General features: G+C 38.2%; 2 protein-coding genes across 2 annotated transcripts; one reads left to right on the top strand and one right to left on the bottom strand.

The window, feature by feature from the left end:
- Window positions 1-5,246: 5,246 nt before the first annotated feature.
- On the bottom strand, window positions 5,247-14,025 carry LOC114252720 (uncharacterized). The gene is made up of 6 exons (XM_028187310.2): window positions 13,875-14,025; window positions 13,220-13,330; window positions 12,846-12,943; window positions 11,660-11,750; window positions 9,732-9,809; window positions 5,247-5,341 (listed from the first exon to the last, which is right to left on the bottom strand). Exons 1-6 carry the CDS (start codon window positions 14,023-14,025, stop codon window positions 5,247-5,249), a joined length of 624 nt encoding a protein of 207 aa, XP_028043111.2.
- Window positions 14,026-18,441: 4,416 nt separating this feature from the next.
- On the top strand, window positions 18,442-21,675 carry LOC149501231 (uncharacterized). Its single transcript, XM_089733675.1, has 4 exons — window positions 18,442-18,504; window positions 19,720-19,887; window positions 20,458-20,604; window positions 21,523-21,675. Exons 1-4 carry the CDS (start codon window positions 18,442-18,444, stop codon window positions 21,673-21,675), a joined length of 531 nt encoding a protein of 176 aa, XP_089589801.1.
- The last annotated feature ends 1,411 nt before the right edge of the window (window positions 21,676-23,086 follow it).

The following is a 23,086-nucleotide window of genomic DNA, read 5'->3' as shown; positions in this document are numbered from 1 at the left end:
TTTATTAAGTTGCACCAACAAAGTGATCATCGATACAGAACATTGATAAACTGAGAAAAGTTCATGGCATATGTCACCTGAATTATAGGTGCAATCGACAGTGCATTAACAACAAAAATAAAAAGATTTAGGTATATAACTAAGATTTGATTACATTTGATCGATTGCTTAAGATTAATTTGTATTTAATTGGGAAATGTTCCGCGATAATAATAAATATACTACTACTACTACTACTACTACTACTACTACTACTACTACTACTACTACTACTACTACTACTACTACTACTACTACTACTACTACTACTACTACTACTACTACTACTACTACTACTACTACTACTACTACTACTACTACTACAACTACTACTACTACTACTACGACTACTACTACTAGTATCCGTCCCTGTTCCCGTTATCTGGGGTCGGGTCTCCTCGCTCTACGGCGCCAGGCTGATCTGTTCTGGGTTGTCGGTTTTGGCAATTGGGCTTTCTTAATGTCTCTTTCGTTGTTTGATCACCAGGTCGATGGCGGGCGGCCTCTACCTTTCTTTTGTTCTGGTAAGCTTAATGCGATTTTCACTAGATGGTCTTCGTCCCGTCTCATGATATGGCCATACCATCTAAGGCGATTTTCCGTAATTTTCTCTGTGATTGATGTGACTTTAAAGCTCCCCCGTATGTGTTTGTTCCGATAATAATAAATATATCGTATTTAAAAAAAGTATTCGTATCGCTATCGAGAAAAAACGTATAGGATTATTTAGTATTACTTATATGTATTTATTTTATGTATTTCATTATATATGTACGTGTATGTATATGTTTACGTTATTTATGTGTGTATGTATATATGCAGTCTGATATATTATGTATTAGTGCTTTTATTTTTATTATTGTTATTGTTTAGATTGTAAATTGTAAATTGATTAGATTGTATTCTTCTATCCACTCATTTAAAGCTTTCCTTCGTTAAGAACGGTTAGCTGGTAGAAAACTCAATTGTTGAGTTAAGCTCGCCATTTTTTATATCTTATCGCAATTACTGTAATATTAACTGTGTGTACGATTAAGAGTAAAGGATTTAAACGGCGCCCCTACTACAGTCCGTAAAAAGAATTAATTTCAGCAGCACGAATGAATGTACTTATTACTTTCGTTTCGCAGTCCAATCGTCACGTTCTCGAAGCTCGAAACTTATACTCATAATCGAGAGCACGAAAATTGTTTTGTTATACGCTAACGTTAATCTTGAAAACTGGCTATCGAGTATTACCATTGTAACGATCCGTTTTCGTATCAAGGACTCGATACACCAGCATCTCGTTTTTACCATCGCACCGCCCACCACCGGAGTAGAGTTCATCCATACTACCTGGAGCCACTGCGGTCATCCACAGTGCGTTTCCAGAGAACTTTTTTGCCACGTACCATCCGGCTATGGAATGAGCTCCCCTCCACGGTGTTTCCCGAGCGCTATGACATGTCCTTCTTCAAACGAGGCTTGTGGAGAGTATTAAGCGGTAGGCAGCGGCTTGGCTCTGCCCCTGGCATTGCTGAAGTCCATGGGCGACGGTAACCACTCACCATCGGGTGGGCCGTATGCCCGTCTGTCTATAAAGGCAATAAAAAAAAAAAAAAAAAAACATTCACATTACGAATTCGATAGGTTTTCTTTCGTGCTTGACGTACTCTTATTGGAGTATATCGATAGGCCGCGCGGGCAGGTACCTACCGCGTCTCCCGTTTCCTCCGCGAAGCCGACTCCGAATAATGAAAATAAAAACTACTTTGTTAGTAAGGTTTTCGTTTACGTGTTTCTTTTTTATTGCTTATATAGGTGGACGAGCTCACAGCGCACTTGGTGTTAAGTGGTTACTGGAACCCATAGACATCCACAACGTAAACGCGCCACCCACATTGAGATATAAGTTCTAAGGTCTCAAGTATAGTTACGACGGCTGCCCCACCGTTCAAACCGATACGCATTACTGCTTCACGGCAGAAACAGGCAGGGTGGTGGTACCTACCCGTATAGACTCACAAGAGGTCCTACCACCAGTAAAACAAACGGAGCCAAATATAGATTGACACAATTGAAATTTATTGAAAGAGCCTTTTTTTAATATAAATATTTTTATGCCCTTGTCTTTCAAAAATATTTACTCGTTTCTTACAAGGCAAGATAATAATTAATATTCCGTGCCTGAACTAAACATTTCGACGCTTGCGACGAAGGGCTCGACGAGTAAATTAACCCTCAGACACAGCCCACTGAGTTTCTCGCCGGATTTTCTCAGTGGGTCGCGTTTCCGATCCGGTGGTAGATTCTGCGAAGCACGGCTCTTGCTAGGGTTCGTGTTAGCAACGTCGTCAGGTTTAAGCCCCGTGAGCTCACCTACTAGTTAAGGTTACGCTGGAATAGCCTCTCAAGGCTACAAGATTAGGTAGGAAAAAAAAAGAAAGAAAAAAACACGCAGTCAGTCGGTAATCGGAACTACTCGAAGCGAAACAGCGAACGGATCACCTGAAGCGAAGCGGAACAAGCAAATTGAGAGTTTTAAAGTGTTTAAGTGTTCTAAGTGTTGAATACAGTTTTAAGTTGTACTTTGGTGAAATTTTATTTATCCCGAACCCCAGCGCGTAACAATACGAATTTCCTTCAAGACTGTACCACATAAATCATTAAATTAAATCGTAGCCCTCAAATGCAGGCTAGTTACAAACAGGCCACACCGAAAAGGCAATACCCGTCAAAATACGCTTACCAAGCCATACCCCGACCGAATATAAGTTTGTTCCGTTCGGTCACACTTGACGTCGGCAGAAATAAATTAATTCCAGTACCTACCGGCGAAGGCCGCGACTGCGTAAATCACAATAGAAGGACCGCTCCAATAAAGATTTGCGACTCTAAGGCTGTGTACACGAGCCCTTATAATCCCTATTTTATTGATAAGCACCCTTATTACGAACGAATTTACGGTATCAATATGTTACCGGGCTTGAAGGGGTTTTAGTCAGAGAATTCTTGAACAAAATTGTGATCTACAAGGGCCATAGAAAATTTGATACGGGCTTCATTTCTTCATTCTCGAATTAGGCTCTTTCTGTTTTAAGCGCATATCAATATTTGACTAGAACTTCAAAGTGAAAAATTGAACAAAGTTCAGCTTTTTTTATATTCTTTATGTGGTGGGAATATAAAAGCGTAGTCATAGCGAGCTATATGAATAATTTGTTTAGAATAAATATCCTTGTTTATAATCCTCGATAATCTAAACATCTTTGTTGGACAAACATTATTCTCTTCCTTGGATCAGAGAATGCGCACCGATGGCCCTTCGAAAACTGTCAATAATTCCATTCTTACGTATCGTTTAGAGCTTTTAGATCTAAGGAGGGATTACGCTTCTTTTGTTTATACCGGAAGTTTTTATAGGAAGCGCTTTGATAAATTATTCATCATAGCAGATTTGACCAACGATTGATGTGATGAACCGTTGCGACCACGCACCATACGTTTCCAAATATTATTTCTTGACACACTATCGGATTTCGGAGTGAAATCCTTTGTACGGTGTCAAAAAGTCCTTCTTCAAACAAGGTCTGAGGAGAGTTCTCAGCAAAAGGCCACGGCTGGCTGTGCCCCTGACATTCCTGATACCAATGAGAGACGGATTTATTCAGGTGGGCCGTATGGTCTTCCAATTACAACGCCAATAAATACAGAAGAATTTGAAGGCATATTTGTAGAATTGTAGTGGAGTGGTCTGATGAATCGTTCGAGATGATACCGTCATCTCGTTTTTACCATCGCACCACCCGCCACCGGAGTAGAGTTCATCCATATTACCTGGAGCCATTGCGGTCATCCACAGTGCGTTTCCAGAGGCCTTTTTTGCCACGTACCATCCGGCTATGGAATGAGCTCCCCTCCACGGTGTTTACCGAGCGCTATGACATGTCCTTCTTCAAACGAGGCTTGTGGAGAATATTGAGTGGTAAGCAGCGGCTTGGCTCTGTCCTTGGCATTGCTGAAGTCCATGGGCGACGGTAACCACTCACTATCAGGTGGGCCGTATGCTCGTCTGTCTACTAGGGAAATAAAAAATAGAAATTTTAATCATAGTTCTTTGTTCGAAAGTCATAACACAAAAATCGTTCCGAAAAAAACCTACCTACAAAAGGCATTGATTTATTGAAGGGTGTTAGCGTTCTAAAGCACGAATCGAGGGATATTTATTATGTAAGGCTACGTACTGACTACTTCTACCGCTCTGACTAAGTAGATGACGGTAGACTAGATAGGCAGTTAGGTAGATAGCAGACAGGTCATCAGCTTTATCTGTGTTATAAAGAAATTCTGTTTTAATTCCCTGTTGCAACAACAACGAATACCGGCGTCAATTGAGCCCGGTACCTCATTAGCTTCGAATAGTATAAAGTCGTACAGTGCACTTCGATTATTGCCGTTGCGGCATGCGACATCGCCGCACCCCTTTCGCTACTATGGGTAACTATAGTCACGTGCCACAAAACGCTTCGTGAACACGATGATTGACTATAGTTACTATAGTCACTGGCTGAAAAACATCGCCTATGCACAGTTGGTGATGTACGCCCTTTTAGCATGAAGCTCTGTTTCCTGAGAGACATTTTGCAGCGAAGGTTATCAAAAGGTCGCCTAGTAGGCGCACACGTCACTGGCAATCGCAAGATCAGACCATGCCGCTTCGTGAGCGTTGGCAACTTCGCCAAAGATGACTTATTGAAGTTCGCCAGATCCGCTGGTTGCTGGCAAAACTGGACCGATTATTATGGTAAGACTTAAGGCCAGCCACACATATCGAGCCATTGATCTCGGTAAGCTGTAAGGTAGACAAGCTCATGGCACACGCGATGCTTAAGGAAGACCATGGGCATTACCATAACGAATGCTCTCACAAAACTGAACTCATCAAGCCGAAGTGACAATTGTATTGCACAACATCACCGCAAAAGTAGGCCGAAAGGTGTATCCTCACAATCTACACAGCACCATAACTCCAATTCGAAAAGATCCCTTAGAAACTTCGCTCTGTCGTTCAATAATCCTTTGATGAACGCACTTCTGTATGCCAAACTTTCAAACTTAATCACTAATAAAAAAAACTCGTCTATTTCCAAGATTTTTATTGTCAAACAAAAACAAGCTTTATGAATTTCCTGATAAAGTGCAGTAAATTGGATCTCAATAAATCTTCATTCGCACAAAGCTTCGTGCATTAATATAGCTCTCCTCACGTAGCGAAAATGATAGAAACTAAGCACTATTATGAACGAGAAGAAATATAGTACTGAAACAAAAAAAACAAAAATAGTTACTGAATTTTGGTAGACACGTTCATGGAATGCGTTTCTGAGTTAACCTTAGTGAGTGGTGTTACGTTGAGCTTTCAAGAGCACATTGTTTTTTGAACCCATCCCACCCGCTTTTGCGAATGTCCTCAGATCCATCCTGTTAGCCACCGTATCCATACACGAAACTATTTTCCCCAAAAAATAAGAAGAAGTATACAATGAGTGTTCACGTACGCCTTTCGCGATGAAGGATAACAAAAAAGCCGCATAATTACTTATGTATTTAATTGTGGTAAAACCCGCATGGGTAGGAACCAGCGTGAGAGGTTGCGAGGGGCGTTGATTGGTGCAGTCCGTTCTCAACATTTGCAGACTATCAAATCCTATATACCCCACGCACACTTTAGGCCTGGACACCTTTTACGAGGATAGGCATTATGTCAGAAAAAAAGAAAAATTCGGTACCATCATCCTATAAATTCCGCCGATTTAACTGTGACCATAACATCACATCACAAGGTATGAGGCAGCATTGACGTTGTTGTCTTTGGGGTCTAATAGCTATTGAATATGAGGTGAGCCGTGAGGATATTCACAAATCCATACAATTTAAAAATGATATTGGAATTTTTCGTTTTTAATTAAGTAGTGTGCTCACACATAAATCGAAATTCGATCACATTCCCTGGTATCTCAAGAGGATTCGACGTTATTAGTTACATTTTCTCATTTTCTTTTGTTATTGAAACAAATTTGTTCATTGTTACTAAATAAAGAAGCAATACGGATGACAAACAGACCGAGCTAAGGATCTATTTGACTATACCAATGTAATAGAGATAATATTGTGTCAGAAATGAGCAACAACAATTAGCTACAAAAATTATCCATAACAGAATTTTTTAATATTCCATAGATGGGTGGACGAGCTTACAGCCCAACTGGTGCTAGTGGTTACCGGAGCCCATAGACATCTACAACGTAAATGCCGCCACCCACCTTGAGATATGAGTTCTAAAGTCATTTATTTGTAATTTTGATTTTTATTTTATATTAGATAATTTAGTACAGGGGTTCCCAAACTTATTTTGTCTACTGCTCACTTTGAGAATTAATTATTTTTTAGCGCCCCCATTTTTTCATCTACTTAAAAACCACTGTAGCGAGAGCTGAGTAGGTGTCTAAGAGTCCTCCTAGATGAAATTACAAATCACCTCCCAAGCCTCTACACAATACCCCCATTTTTTCTGGGTTTCTTACCGCCCCCCTTTAGGCCTGCAGCGCCCATAAGGGGGCGTTATCACCCACTTTGGGAAAGGCTGGACTTTAGTAGTTAACATTTTTATTTTAGTGTTTTTTTAAATTCTGTTATTTTTCTGAATCCGTCTCTACTACGTGCATTAACTAATCATGTTCGCGTGTATGTTAATGTAATGAGACTTCACTATGTGTAGTGTAGGCATGTTACAATTATGCGGGATGTTTATTCGGTTTTAAGCTACATATTTTGGCATCGACCTTATTACACATTTGTGAAGACATTCTTTAAGTCGTGTTTTTAATGCAATACTCAAACTCTTTTGTCCGTAGATCTTGTAGGTTGTATGATGCTAAGTTCTCTAATGCTGACATCTTTTGCTTTTCACTTGTAGCATATATAGAAAAGCTATTTTAAAATATTTATATGGTGATTTAGTCCGATGAGTATTTTAGTTTTATAGTGTATGTTGATGTACATAATAATATGTGCGTATTGTGTTGCTTTTGTTTCTTTGCAACTTAAATTTCTAAATTTCTCTTCTCTGTTCACTTTCTACTTATATGTAATTTTGATGGTGGAAACATGTTTGGTTATTGTTTTAGCTAATTTTTTTTATATTTTTTTTTTGTATTGTACTGTTGGTTTCCCAAATAAATCTATATATATATATAAATAAATTGCTGTTCGTTAGTCTCGCTAAAACTCGAGAACGGCTGGACCGATTTGGCTAATTTTGGTCTTGAATTATTTGTGGAAGTCCAGAGAAGGTTTAAAAGGTAGATAAATATGAAAATGCTGGGAATTAAATAAAAATAACGGACGGATTCCTTTTGTTTTTTTTATGTTTATTTTATACAAAAACTTAGGTCTTTTATTTATCGATTGAGGCACTACGAAGTCTGCCGGGTCAGATAATAAATAAAAAATAAATAAAAAATATAGCGTAATTAAATAGTTACATCACAAGATAAAAATACTTTAAGAGAATGTTGTATAACATTTTCTTTTTCGTCAAGCCAAAGGAAATTTTCCAAACAATTTACAAGCAAATCGTACGCGACACAAAGTAAATAAAAATCGTTCGTTTACTTTAGATCAAACGATTCCATTCTGAATTGAGTAATCGTAATTCCTTGAAACCAAAGAAACGGAGAAATCATCGAGAAGCCATTAAATTCAATCGCTTCACAAATAAGCCTTTTTTTTTTTTTTTGACTCTGTGTAATCCGTTTACGGATACCCGGTCCGGGGGGGTAACGAACCGGGTTATGTCGGACTCCGGCGCCTCCTGAGAGGAAGAGGGGGACGAGGAGGGCCAAGGTCCTCCACCTCCCCGAATTCCTCGCAAGAGACTACGCCTTGAAAAAGGCGCGCGAAGCACTTGCCACGCAGAACGACTACCGACTAAGCCCCATCGAGCTCCACCACATCGGCTACACCAGACCTACGGTACCGCAGTGCGTGCCGAATCTCATATAAGTCTGCCTAACAGTGTAGGTAATTTCACTATACATTTATTTCCTTGATTGAAAACGCTGAATATTCGACTGGAACCGAACATTTGCTACTCCTACTGGTGGTAGGACCTCTTGTGAGTCCACGCGGTTGGGTACCACAACCCTGCCTATTTCTGCCGTGAAGCAAAAAGGTCAATAAAAAATTTTTTTTTTTCGGATCTGTGGTGTAAGCATCTACCTTTTGTTGCAAAATTAATTTCTAACCTTCCCTTTACTTTGTTTCGGGATAGTAATACACAGGATCCCTAGCGCGTCTAGCATTCAAAACGTTCAATCACCAGCCAATGCACTGTCAAAGAATTTTGGCATGAAACTAGGAGAACGCTGTCTGTACTACACGACGCTCACCAGAAAAGGTGGAACTATTTAAGTCCCCCAGAATACTAAGTACTACATATATTTATGGGATATTATTCTTATCAACCAAGCCTTTTTAGCGGTTATATTCACCATCGAAGGACAGTGTCAGTGGATATATAACTGTACAATTTTAATGACTGGATTTTTTTTATTGCTTAGATTGGTGGACGAGCTCACAGCCCACCTGGTGTTAAGTGGGTACTGGAGCCCATAGACATCTACAACGCAAATGCGCCACCCACCTTGAGATATAAGTTCTAAGATCTCAAGGATAGTTACGACGGCTGCCCTACCCTTCAAACCGAAACGCATTACTGCTTCACGGCAGAAATAGGCAGGGTGGTGGTACCTACCTGCGCGGACTAACAAGAGGTCCTACCACCAGTTTTTGATTCTAGTGCAATTAAAGGAGGTAGCTACGAAGGTTTTCGCAAATGCCTTTGATGTCGAAGATTGTCAAGTGGAAAAAGGTACTTCCTTGCGACGAATAGTCCCATTAGCGTTTGCCAAATAACGTAGAGCGATTTGAATATAACTAGTGGTCACCCGGTTTTTTTTTTTTGGTCATGTGGAAATCGCCGGGCTTCCGCCCTCCACTGGGGATAGAGGGCGGAGCATGTCAGAATCGAACTGACTAAAACCTCCTGTCGCTCAACAACTAACGTCCAAACCTCGTATGAGACAGAACTCATGAAGAGGCAAAGGGAGGAAAGTGAAGTGTTTAGTGCGGAGCACATCTCTCCCATCACTCTCCCCCTCGGGACGCCGGACTGGCGGTCGTCGGCGCCACGACCACCAGCCCTCTCGGTCGGCGTGGTCCCCGGTAGTTGAAATTCGACTATAATTAAGTGAAATTATAAGTTTGTACATTATTATGATTCTATTTTCAAAGACTACATATTATACTTCTTCATTCATAGATTCCGCTAAGACTATGTATACTTTAGACAAATATTAAGAAAGACAAACAATATTTAATCTATTCTCAATTTGACCATAGACTACTCGTATAAGCAATAAGAAAAATTTTACAATAAACAAATAGTATGCATGCGTGTGTGTGTCAAATACTATGGTAGTGTGTAATGTATTTTTTATGCATAATTAAAAAGAATATTCACATTCTGCACTCCTTCTCTATATTCACTATAAGTGTGGAAAATTTCATAATTCTACGTCCGCGCAATTTTCGTAAAAAGGGATACAAAGTTTTTGCTTCACGTATTAATATATAGATAAGATAAAAACCTGCTCCAAGGAAGGTGAACAGGCCACTGACGCAGGCTAGGTTTGCCAGTCTATGCTCTTCATCTTTGATTTTCGGTGCTGTAACATCGTAATTATCATGTTTTTAACACGCTTTTATTAGCTTCAGACGTATGTATGTTAGTATGTAACGGAATCTTTGAACATGATTTTGACCCCCTTCAAAACGTCGGGCTAACTCGAAATTTGGTATTCAAAAATTGAAATTCAACTAAAAAATGAAAAATTAATAATAGTTTCAAAAACCTAACAAAATACGCTTTTATAGAAAATCCAACTAAAAAATAGAAAATAAAATTTAATGAATTTCAATTAAAAATAGTGTAAAAAAAAATGATTTTATTGTAAAAAAAGCGTGGGGTGCTTTTCAAGATATTATCAAAATAACCCTTCTACACATCTGTTCATAAAATATTTATAAATACTGATACCATGCACCCCTATTTTTTTTAACTGTTATTTATTATTTATTGATTCTAATTAATATAAAGTCATTTGTCATCTGATAAGTAGTGAATTGTTTTGAGAAGGTAAATAATAAATGAAGCATACATTTTTGTCTATATTAAAGATTCATATTTAAATCAAACAACCTAATTAACAAAGGATAATTGAAAAAAAAAGAGGTGGAAATTTATCTGTCACAAAAATGAGGAACGAAGTTAATTAGCAAACAAAAAAGAAATGGCTTTACAGCTCTGACGCCGAGAAAAACACTTAAACTATTATTATTTTCCTGGAAAATTATCAAATGATGGAGAGTCTTACAAGGGTAGGTATAAGTCCGCAGACCGTCAGGGGAAATATCACAAATTCAAACCTTGCTCCCAATTCGTGTTGTTGAGAAAATTAGGTTGATACTTTGAAACTTTAGAACAGCGTGGAAGAAGTCCTAACTAATGTTGTTATTGTCGAGTGATAGTGCGAAGCGGTTAAATATGATTTAAGCATTAATAATGCGTATTCCAGACCCTTTTCGTGGGTAGCTCTCATGAGACAGATAAACAGGGTCGGTATTAGGTACTGGTTTATATAGATGTTTTATATAGTTGTGGATACATGCAGCTAAATCCTCGCCCGAAGGGAGGGCAGTTTAAGCTTTACAAGGAAAATACTTCAGTTAGAAGATTCGAATGCATTAATCTTTATCTTGTATATAATAGTGAACTATACAAGTGAACTATCTTAATTTGTGTTCTAAAACCAATAATTTTCTGAAGTGCGGCGAACCATGAGAAGCGATGCCGAATCACCAAGGCTACCAAACGAACCGCATAACTTGAGGTGTACAAGATTCAACAAATTTTAATTTAACAATGGATCTTGAGACACGAATTGTCTGTATATTGGTTCTCGTCTCTGGTTTTGTGGCATATCCAATTGTCCAAGTACGACCAAGGTATATTTCCAAAATAAATTGCATATTGTTACGCCGGTAAGAGTAACGCCATCTATCGCCGAATAGCAGAAATGAATATCAAAAAAACCAGTAAAATCGAGAACGCTCGAGAAAGGCAACGCCATCTATTTTCAAATAGCGGAAACACAATCGAAACATCTTGCGTTGCCGAAAATGTTCTCGATGATTTTATAGACGTCGTATCGACTATAAAAGCATCGTAGAGATGACACGAAAGCAGTTAGTAATCGGATCTACTCGAAGCGAAACAGCGAACGGATCACCTGACGTGAAGCGGAAGAAGTGAATTACGAAGCTTAAAGTGTTCTCGAAGTGTTTTTAAGTGTTAAATAGAGATTGAATTTGTACTTCGCTTAAAAAAATATTTAACAAGAGCCCCAGTGCCTATCAATATTGTTGTGACCTGTCTTCACTCTAACTCACTCGGCAGCACACCTGTCAGCTTGGATACCCAAAGAATCTTTATTAAAAATTGAAATTATTCACGAACCGTCCTTAAATCGTACACAAGAACGAGTGATTTTAGTCACGGCTAATGCTATGATACCCATCCAGACGATAGCTGCAACTAGAAGATAAATCTGCAAGATATAAAGTGTCACTTAATGGTACTAGTAATGTATGAGATTTACAATATAATCCGAACTTATTTTGAGCTGACGGAACTATCATTTTAATTAATTTAGTTGCTGATCTCATATTACAAGACGTTATTGGGGCAACGTCAACTAGTCAGTACACACAAAGCTCCAGGTAGATAAGCTCGTCTTGTCGATTCCATGAATACATAAATACCTTATTACCACCCATCATCACTGCGAAGTCAGATGACTCCTTACCTAAAGTGTTAAGTCATAAAAAAATCTTTCGACTTTTTATCTTTGTAAAATTCTAAACCTAAACACCCAGTACCAAAAGGTACATCATTTTTAGCAAATTTAGCTCATTTCGTATCCGAGCTAGTGACGTGGCATCTTCTGACGTGAATTCTTCCAGGAATATAATTCCCGCATTTGTTTCAAAATATTTCCCTTGAGGTTTTCACGCTTGAATTACGAAAGTTCTCAGAAATAACCAATTTCGAAATACATATATCACAAGACGAAATATTTACCTGATTACGCCCATTTTAGATAGTGTGTAAAAATCTACCTTAAAAAACATTTTTTTTGTATACGCACTTTTATTTTTTATTCCCTACCTATGCCGATAGTGTTGAGAGGCTATTTCAGCCTCTCCTTGACCTGTAGGTGAGCTCATGGGGTTCTAAACGGGAGTGTTGCTAACGCTGGCCCTAGCAAGAGCCGTGCTTCGCAGAATCTACCACCGGGTCGGAAACGCGACCCACTGAGAAGATCCGACGAGAAACTCAGTGGGTTGTGTCTATGGGTTAATTCACTCGTCGAGCCCTCGACGGTGACCATACTTTTATACTGTATTTTTTGGAACTGTTGGAATTGTAATTTTCGGCTCGATCGGTTATCGCAATCTTGATACTTAGGTTGAGACTCTCAATAATTTAATTATATGCTTCCTCTACTTTTGATACTAGATGCCCGAATGCTTAAATGTACCTTCCACCTCAAGTTTTCAGATTTTTGAGAGATCATTGTATTCTAAATCTAAAACCAACTTCTATAAAATCTAGGGGAATAAAAGAGCTGTCTGCCACAAACCAACATAGCTCGGCAGTTTTCGGTTAGAGCCACAATGATGAGCAGCAAACCAGCACCAGTAATACCACTCAGAATTGCACCGGAAGCGACACTCATGACTGTGAAGGAAAACTTTTCATAAAAGTTGATGAAATCTCAATGTTCTGTCGTTGTATCTGGCATTGTGGAATTCCTGGGTAGGTAATTTACAAGAACTGCTGGGCTAATCATTCAAGTCTAAAGCTACTGATTTTATGACTTAGTAGTATTAAATGAGGCTGAAATCTAAATTTACAAAGGTATTTTCCAATGCGTTCTATTTATATACTGTTATCTTAAAATTTCTTGTAAATCACAAGGACCAAACTATGAATTTAATTCTTGTACGACCATACATTGAGTTTTCGAAGTCTGGTGCATATCATCATATTGCTTCCCATGAGTCAAGATGAGAGTCAGTAGGACGGTGCCAACTAATACTTGGCAAAAGGCAATTAGTAGCACTCCTGGAAAAAAAAGGATTCTGTTATTTTAAATTAAGAAATGATTCCATAGTCTTGTTCGTGAATCCATCATTAAATACGATTTAAAAGATAAAATGGGTCTTATTTAATTGAGATACAGTCGTGTAAAACTACAATAATTCGTAAGCTACAAAGTTAATCGTGTGATCTGTAGAAGGTTTGTTTACAAAATGGGGGTAAATTGGAATTGTGATCCAAGATTAATGATGCATATTCACTAGGAAATCTACTTGTTTTTAGGCCAGCAGGAAATCGCTGGTGTTTCTATTGTGTTGAAGCAGCTAATGTCCTTTGTCGCTTAAAAACCCGTGTCTGAGGCTTAGGGCGGGGTGGCGTCAGGGGTGATTCTCGCAGAGCACATGTCTTCCAACCATCCTGCACCCACTGGACGACAAATGCTCGGTATCCGGCGCCACAAAAATGGGCCACTCGGTCGGCAGCCTATTCACAGTCTACTAGGTGGTGATGAATCTCTGGATCAAAAGTTCTATGATGAATAAAAAGCAGAATAAGAATGCTTTATTGCCTGGAAATAAGTTACAAACGCCACAGCAGCTCTCAAAGTGGCAGCCGGGCTTATGAATTGCAAAATGTAAAGGAACATTCGTGCTTCTGCTTGAACTGCGTTCTCGTTTGTCACTGGACCTTGTAAAATCTTCTGTTGTGCTTCGTGCCATTGTTTTATTATAAAGAATATTGACGTTTGGTTGATAGCCAAAAAATAATGACAAGTTGCAATACTTTTGACAGTCACTCAAAAGAGTAATACTATATAGGTCTATGGTAATGTCACTGAAGTATACTATAATATAGGTCTATGGGTAGATTCTTAGTTTTTGTGATTACCTCTTAATTCATAGACGATAACGTATTCGTGGCTTATTTTCGTAATTATAAACACAAATGTTTTTTTTATTGCCTTTCTAGGCAGACGAGCATACGGCCCACCTGATGATAAGTGGTCACCGTCGCTCATGGACGTCTGCAATGCCAGGGGCAGAGTCAAGCCGCTGCCTACCATAAAATATTCTCCGCAAGCCTCGTTTGAAGAAGGACATGTCATAGCGCTCGGAAAAGACCGTGGAGGGGAGTTCATTCCAAACCGGATGTTACGTGGCAAAAAAGATCTTTGGAAACGCACTGTCGATGAATGCAGCGGTTCCAGATAATATGGATGAACTCTGCTCCGATGGCGGGAGGTGCGATTTTTGTTTGTTGTTGAAATGTTTCATATATTCAAAATATCTTTTTACCTATCTCTACACTTACAATTTGCTTTTGCAAAATTTTGAGAACTACTTTTAACATTATTAATATATTAGGTTACTGAAAAACATGGAGAAGGGAGAACACGAAAACATGGAAAAACACTCATGGACAAGGGGAACAAAAGGGACTTCTACAGCTCTAATGAAACATCTACGTATTTTTTCATTACGTAGATAGATAAACGAGGTGGAAAATTAGTTACCGAAGCTCACTGCAACATGAATTATACCTGGAGACATTAAGTTCAGACTTAATTCAATATTTTATGACGGTCTTTCCACCTTTGAAACTGGAACGAATGTTTTTTTTTTATTGCTTAGACGGGTGGACGTGCTCACAGCCCACCTGGTGTTAAGTGGTTACTGGAGCCCATAGACATCTACAATGTAAAAGCGCCACCCACCTTGAGATATAAGTTGTAAGGTTTCAAGTATAGTTACAACAGCTGCCCCACCCGTGTTTCACGGCAGAAAAAGGCAGGGTGGTGGTACCTACCCGCACGGACTCATAAGAGGTCCTGACACCAGTAAATTTGTATTTTTAATCACAATTACTTAAAATAATTGTAAGGAATAGCACTAGTAGTAAAATATTGCAAGATGAGGTGACAAGAGAATACGTTTATATGCATTAAACTCAGTCCATGCTTCCTTTAAAGAAATGAACTTTATTTTCTGTTCACGAAAGGGTACTAAAATAAGCAATACCATTTTAGCTTCGGGAGAAGTCTACTTCCACTATATAAATTCATATCTATAGTTTTGGTTAACTTCATTTTAGGAAATAGTTCTAATTAAACTAGCTATTCTAAGCAATGAACGATATCAAAGGGAAATTCTGTAACAATAAATATTGGATCTAAAACTCGAACGACGCTAATCCGTGAAATACCGAGCGAGCTTCACAGCTCAATTGCAAGTTACACTCGCCGAATTTGCTCGGCTGCCAGAACTATTACAAAATAATATCAGAACAGAAGGACCAAATCGATCGGTCAGTGTGAACTAGACAAAATAGCTATACCATTTTAATTCGGTAAACAGGTTTCACATTAAATGGCAAATTCATTAGGGGTAAGGGTTGGGTAAAGATGATTCTAAAACGTGCATGTTTCTAAGATTAAGAGCTTCCTTATAGTATAGGCTTCTTACTACATATTTTAAGATGTTCTATTATTATAGAGTTACCCTGATCGCCTTCGCCCCATTTAGCCGAAGACTTATTCGCCAACGACACGACCGTGTACTACTCGAGTAGAAACAAGTCTCTAATTGCAGGGAAACTCCAGAGTACAGCCATAACCTTAGGAGAGTGGTTCCGAAAATGGAGCATAGACCAGCAAAAAGCACAGCGTTGCTATTTCAAAGGAGAAACTCAACCCGTATTTCGTCTCGCATTAGGAGGAGGAACCTCAATCCCCTGATCACTCTCTTCGGCCAATCAATACCCTGGGTCAAGAAGTTCAAGGACCTGGGAGTTACCTGAGTGCATCCATGACATTCCGCCCGCATGTAAAATCAGTCCGCGACCGTGCCGCGTTTATTCTCAGCAGACTCTACCCCATGATCTGTAAGTGGAGTAAAATGTCCCTTCGGAATGAGGTGACACTTTACAAAATTTGCATAAGGCCCGCACACACATAGCCATCCTCAAATCCCTACAATCCCGCTTTTGCAGGTTTGCCGTTGGAGCTCCGTGATTCGTGAGGAAAGTTGACCTACACGAAACACATCCGGAAACACATGAAGTCAGCATCGGAGCGGTACTTCGATAAGGCTTATCGTTGCCGTCGCTGACTACTTTCCGAATCCTCAGGAGCCAATCACCGTAGACACCCTAGACATGTCCTGATGGATCCACTAGTTCCAATATCCCTTGTATTAGACGCTTTCAGCTCTAAGACTAGGAGCAGACTTAGGACCTCTAAACGGTAGGCAGCGGCTTGGCTCTGCCCTGGCATTGCTGAAGTCCATAGGCGACGGAAACCACTCACCATCAGGTGGACCGTATGCTCGTCTGCCTACAAGTACAATAAAAATATAAAAATAAAATTACAGCTTTAATGAAGCATATTTATTTATTTGCTTATTAAGTACCTTATTAAGTTTAGATAAAAGAAAGTCCCGAGGATATAAATGGGTTGTCGTCTATCTGATTAAAGTGATCACTACCACTTATGGACACCGGCATCCCTACCCACCATAAAATACTCTCCTTAAGCTTTGTTCGAAGGAACACACGAAGAAAGATTGCTCAAAACGGAAGCAAGAGGTTCCAAGTAAATCTCAGCTTTGGTAGTGGTTAGTTTAATTTCATGGTAAAAAAGAGACGAGTGTACCTACATCAGTTCCTCAGAGATTTCTTCTTGGTATAAATGTAGTTTACTAATAAAGTAAATAATTATATACCTATATATGCATATAATAATAATAATAATAATAATAAATTTAGTTTGATACTCACTCCACATGGCGCCGCATCGCGAGAGCATCGGTATCGCAGGATTCGACTGATGCATGACCACGACCACTCCGTCAAGAGTATACGATTAGGAAGAAGAATACTATGGAAGAGATTTGTCAGCATGGATGTTTATTTGGACCGTAGTTGTGTCGATTGAGGATTCTGTACAACACATTCTCCTTGTATTATGGCAATATCTGCTGTTTCAATTTCGACTAGACATTTCCTGATTGTGGACTGACCTGTTTCTGGAATGAGTTATTTGCGTTTGAAGACTTAATTGCCCATCGAGATAAATTTACTTAATGAAATTATTAGAGACATTTAAAAACAACTTTATGAACCGAAAAAAGACATTTTATATTTGCACTTGTTTAATTAATTTTCTAATTAAACATAAATGCTAAATGTCCTCGATGATTTTCTAAGTCATCCATTCGATTGTGATTGAATTTAGAGCAGTTGTGCTGTTAGCGCTGCAGGAAAAATTACTGTCATAATAAATCAATGAATGAAAAGTGACGCAGAAGTATTAATTGATTTCAAGAAATCGGTTTTTTTTTCACGAAGTCGTCGTGGCCTAACGGATAAGACGTCCGGTGCATTCGTGTTGAGCGATGCACCGGTGTTCGTATCCCGCAGGTGGGTACCAATTTTGCTAATGAAATACGTACTCAACAAATGTTCACGATTGACTTCCACGGTGAAGGAATAACATTGTGTAATAAAAATGAAACCCGCAAAATTATAATTTGCGTAATTACTGGTGTATGACCTCTTGTGAGTCCGCGCGGGTGGGTACCACCACCCTGCCTATTTCTGCCGTGAAGCGGTAATGCGTTTCGGTTTGAAGGGTGGGGCAGCCGTTGTAACTAACTTGAGATCTTAGAACTTATATCTCAAGGTGGGTGGTGCATTTACGTTGTGGATGTCTATGGGCTCCAGTAACCACTTAACACCAGGTGGGCTGTGAGCTCGTCCAACCATCTAAGCAATAAAAACAAAAATCATAATATTGATATCGATAATCGCAACGAATCATAATCGGATTTCGGTAGGTATCTAATAAAAGCAAGTAATTATTGTTGTTACTAATGTAACTTGAATTATTTCCAACGTAAAAATATAGCAATTATTATCGTTGGAAATCTAAACAAGGTAATTGGATGGACAATGGACAGAATATAAAGAACTCAAAAAAACCGATACGCCATATGATTTTCAATTCTAGTTATTTATCGATTAAAATAATCACTGTGATGGTTTTTAATGTGTTTTAGTGCGTCAATGTTTTCGGCTCGTTTTAAGCTTCATTATACGTTTGTCGATTGAATTGAAGTAATGGTGACTTGCAATCGAGAATGTTGTATGTAGTAACTGTAGTTTTTTTACATAATTTCTTTTCCGCTGATGCCATTAATTCTGTAAGTATTTTGTTAATCGCGTTACTTTTGATTTTACGAACGCTGACGTACTTAATTAATACTAGATGATGACCTAGATTGATAACGCCATGTTGTTTTGTCTTTAAAGCGGTTAGTTGCCCACAATTGAGAAAAATAGTTTTATTATTCGCCAATAGATGTCAGGAAGAGTTGATTATTGAAAACATGAATAAAACAACATTTTCTGAAAATAAATCGTAGCTAGATCGATCTATCGCCCCCGAAATCCCCTGTATACGAAATTTTATGAAAATCGTTGGAGCCGTTTCCGAGATTCAGATTAGATAAGAATTGCTCGTTTAAAGGTATAAGATACAGTACGGTTGCCCTGTGGTTCAAACCCAAAAGAGGAATAATAAGTGCGGGCACCGTTCGTATTTCGCACCACGTTGGTAATTTATTAACCTTACTACGAATAATATTAACACGTTGAACGCCACATGAAAAATCGAGTATTTTCATTCAGGCCACGGTGCTCACCGGTGAGCCTTGTCTTACTGCACCATTCGGGTCATTGGGGTCATCCGTGAGCCGCGTGAGTATTCTAATGTAAAAGCTTGTTACAAGCTACAGATTGCAGTTATCAAACAAAATGCATATAAAAGTGAGCCGCGTGGCTCTTAAGCCGAACTAAATGCCTTAGTTTTCAAACCCAATAGAAAGCTGTAGTTTTTATCAAGATTATAGCCTTTTAAAATCTATACTTAATATAAAAATGAATTGTTGTTCTTTAGTCTCGCTAAAACTGGAGAACGGCTGGACCGATTTGGCTAATTTTGGTCTTGAATTATTTGTGGAAGTCCAGAGAAGGTATAAAATGTAGATAAATATGAAAATTCTTGGAATTAATTAAAAATAACAATTTTGTGTGTACCCCGTCGGACGGATTCCTTTTGTTTGTTTTAAGTTTATTTTATACAAAAGGTTAGGTCTATTATTTATCTATTGAGGCACTACGTAGTCTGCCGGATCAGCTAGTATCTTATAAACTAGACGATAAAAGTCGTTAATTTTTATCTTCCGTGCAAATTATCGCATTTTATAAATTTTAAAATGAATATTTCAAGTTGATAGAAATTACTGATTCCCTGATTTTGGGCTTGGCCCGAATGGTATAATATGCTGGGCCCACCGGTGGGCCGCATGGCGTTCAACGTGTCAACATCGTCGCGCGTTACTAGAATCAATTTTCAGGGACCGTTCAAGTGTACACCAGTCCGAGTGGGCCCTTGTGCCAATCCTCCCTTGCCCTTGGACCCAGATCCGGCGGCGTTGTTCAATGCAGAGATTGTAAATTTAACAAAAAATATCAAGGTCATTCGATTCAATGTCACCGTTCTAAGAGAATCATCCAGTAAACAGGTATGTTCATCATGAGTTCTAAGCGCGTGGGAAGGACATCTGGAGAGGCTTAAACGACAAAGGGAAGTTCTTCCACCGGGCGGGTGATATTTGCTCGGTAGACCGATGGTCCGAATATTGTTGTTCGGAACTTTTATATATGCAAGCTTATCTTGAAAATGTCGTAAGCGAGATTTAGGCATCTGTCAAATATGTTGCGTTGTATGATGGGTACCCGCCCCAGATGAATTTTCCTCAACCGGGCGAGATCTTTAATTACCACTTTGAACGATTTAGATCCAAGTCGCTGCCAGCCTGCTAATTTTAGGATAATATATATAAATACACAAATTTCCTCAATCTTTACGATGTTATTATGCTTCTCAATTTTATCGTCATTTGTTGATTAATGATTAATTAAATCATCTGTATAGAGTAATAGAGATAATAGAGATTTGGTTTCTTGCCTCAGAAGGCCGACGAAACATCCTACCACTGTTTACTACTGTCTCTCTTCTACCACTACTTCTACTGATTCTGTGATGCTGCGATGCCGGTAAATTTACGGAAACAGTTCATCATATATTTCAGCTAAAAGTCAAAGGCTATCATTGGGAGAATGGGAAGTGGAAAATACATTCTTTAGTGAACAATTTGGCTTGCAACATAATATTCAAGACAATAGTAACCGTAGTAACTGGTATGAAGTTTGACAAGAAAACCTGTAAATTTTTCAAGGTAAATATAAATTTTAGTGAAGTATTTTTTTTTCTGTTTTTGCAATACATTTCTATTACGAGTATTTTAAACTCATTTTTCTGTTTAATCTGTAAATTTAAACTGTATTCGATATGTTGGAGATTATTGTATGTATAATCACAATATTGAATACCAAAAAAAATTTATTATTTTTTAATCTATAGTAATATATAAATCTGCAGTGGTCTTAACGGATGTTCCGTTATAACTACTGAACCATGCATCCGATTGACTTGAAACTTGGTGTCCATGTAGAAAATACATGTACTTAATGGATAGGCTAATATTTATATGGGTGTTGGACTACTACACCAGTTGCGAGGGCGTTAATGATGAGAATCTTTGTGGGGGTGAGAAATAATAATGTTAACTTTAAATGCTCAGCGAAGCGGACGGGTACAGCTAGTTATAATCTATACTAATATTATAAAGAGGAAAGATTTGTTTGTTTGTTTGTTTCGAATAGGCTCCGAAACTACTGGACCGATTTGAAAAATTCTTTTTCCATTAGAAGCCGACATTGTCCCTGATGAACATAGGCTACTTTTTTTTAATTTTTATTTTATTTTATTTTTTTGGTTTCATGTGTGTTTAATGTTTCCGAAGCGAAGCGAGGGCGGGTCGCTAGTATTATTATAAAATTCAATTAAACTAAAATAAAATAAAACTTAATTTACATGACGTTTCTCAAGCTAGTAATTTACTACGTCAGCGAAAATATAACAATAAAGTATATACTTAAGTAAATATGATTACAATCATAACTTGGAATTGTTGATTGCAGTTCATTTGTTATTAACTTCCTCTGGTCTTCTGTCAACGCCTGAAGCAGTTTACTTGGTAATTTGATTGTTTTATGGGTAGAACTGTTCGGGTAAATACTTTCTCTATTTCCAGGGCGCCTATGTGTTTGATTTTGACATCGATCGTATAGAGCACATGTGGATCAAGACGCAAGAGTACGGTCGGATCATGTGGAGGCTTGAGAGCTTCTCATCAGCTGGACTTATTAACTGTTGGGAATATGAGACTCTGGTTGAGCCTATTTGATGGTTATTCAAAACAAGGCCTTATTCGTTTTGTAAAAAATGCATTGATATTTTAATAGATTTTAGCATAAATAAGGAATAAAAAGTTAGGACAAAGACATTCTTCTTGCACAATATATCCTTGAGACCCAACCCAACAAATGTGTTTTTTGGAAAACATCAAATAAAGTCTTCAAACCGAAAAGACGTAGAGGAAAAGGAGGGAGTGAAAGAGACAGATGTATAAGTTTGTCCTTTTATAAGCTACTTTTGGAGATTTGATTATTAAGAGTCGCTGAAAAGGGTTGTTCTTGGTCAATTGCTGAATTAAAGTCGAAATCCAAAATTTTCGAAATGGGTCTCTATCATTCTAAAGGTGCGACATTATTTTTCTAATTTAAACCCAAATAATCTTGGAATACGTCTATCGTAACCTTTGTTTTGTTTCCCTACCTATTTTCTGGTAGCCAATGCGTATATTCCAGTTACGCGTGGACGGTTAGGTGAGCTCACAGACTCAACCTGAGTAAATTTGCTAACCCCAGCCCTAGCAAGCATTTATTATCAAATAGTAGGTCAAATTTACCTATGAAGTTGGCATTTTTACAAATACTGGCCACACCGAAATTTAATTTATGTATCGCTGGCAATAAATTCTAAATTCAAAGGAACTTTATTTTATAATAATATGCAATTATATTTTAAAATTCAGTCATTTGTTTATTGGTTAGTGTTTTTTTTTCACTACATCTTTTTTTTTTCGTCAAAATAGAAACGATAAATATACTTGTGATTATAAAAAATAGTACCGTCACGGTAGCTATGCCCAAAAGACTCACAAAATTAATGACGTGTACGGAGTGAACACTACAAACAAACCCACGACTCGTTATTGGTTTGTAGGCATCCGACTTAGAAATTTTGATCTAAAAAAATGTACCCCGCGTGGTCATCCGAAAACTAAAGTCACCAATGACGAATTAAATACGATAGTGGAAGCCGTTGATATTCAATCTATATCAATGACAGGCAGTGCCTAGTGTGGAGAGTTTTTAGCAAACTGTTATGTGTAAATGTTTTCAAGGTTAATAAATAAATTATTATTATTATTATAATCTACCTGAACACATCCATAACTGAAACCCATTCGTTCTTTTTTTTTTTTTTTGAGTAAACCTATGTATTTTATTAAATTTATTTTCATACTTTTCATCAATACCTTATTAATATTATATGATACCTGACGTGAAGTAGTCTTGCTTTCCGCTTTACTGACTATTGAGTAATTGAACTCATGAGAATAGTCTTTTTTTTTTTCTCACGGCCCACCCGGTGCTAAGTGGTTACTGGAGCCCATAGACATTTACAAACGGCTGCCCCATCCTTCAAACCGAAACGCATTACTGCTTCACGGCAGAAATTGCGATCAACAA

The sequence above is a fragment of the Bombyx mandarina genome, chromosome 16 (genome assembly GCF_030267445.1).
Source record: "Bombyx mandarina strain Sakado chromosome 16, ASM3026744v2".
In the NCBI taxonomy this organism is placed as follows: Eukaryota; Metazoa; Arthropoda; class Insecta; order Lepidoptera; family Bombycidae; genus Bombyx; species Bombyx mandarina.
This window is presented reverse-complemented; position numbering and strand designations above follow the sequence as displayed.

Bases quoted from the DNA above. Each gene is read 5' to 3' on its own strand.
- LOC114252720 (XM_028187310.2), bottom strand. From the start codon at position 14,025: ATGGCACGAAGCACAACAGAAGATTTTACAAGGTCCAGTGACAAACGA. The intron at 13,331-13,874 runs GCAATAAAGCAT...TTTTTTTTCCAG, and splicing joins CGTTTGTAACTTATTTCCAG to GAGTGCTACTAATTGCCTTT. The intron at 11,751-12,845 runs GTTTGTGGCAGA...TATATCTTGCAG, and splicing joins AAAACTGCCGAGCTATGTTG to ATTTATCTTCTAGTTGCAGC.
- LOC149501231 (XM_089733675.1), top strand. From the start codon at position 18,442: ATGTTGTATGTAGTAACTGTAGTTTTTTTACATAATTTCTTTTCCGCT. The intron at 19,888-20,457 runs GTATGTTCATCA...CATATATTTCAG, and splicing joins GAGAATCATCCAGTAAACAG to CTAAAAGTCAAAGGCTATCA. The intron at 20,605-21,522 runs GTAAATATAAAT...CTCTATTTCCAG, and splicing joins AAACCTGTAAATTTTTCAAG to GGCGCCTATGTGTTTGATTT.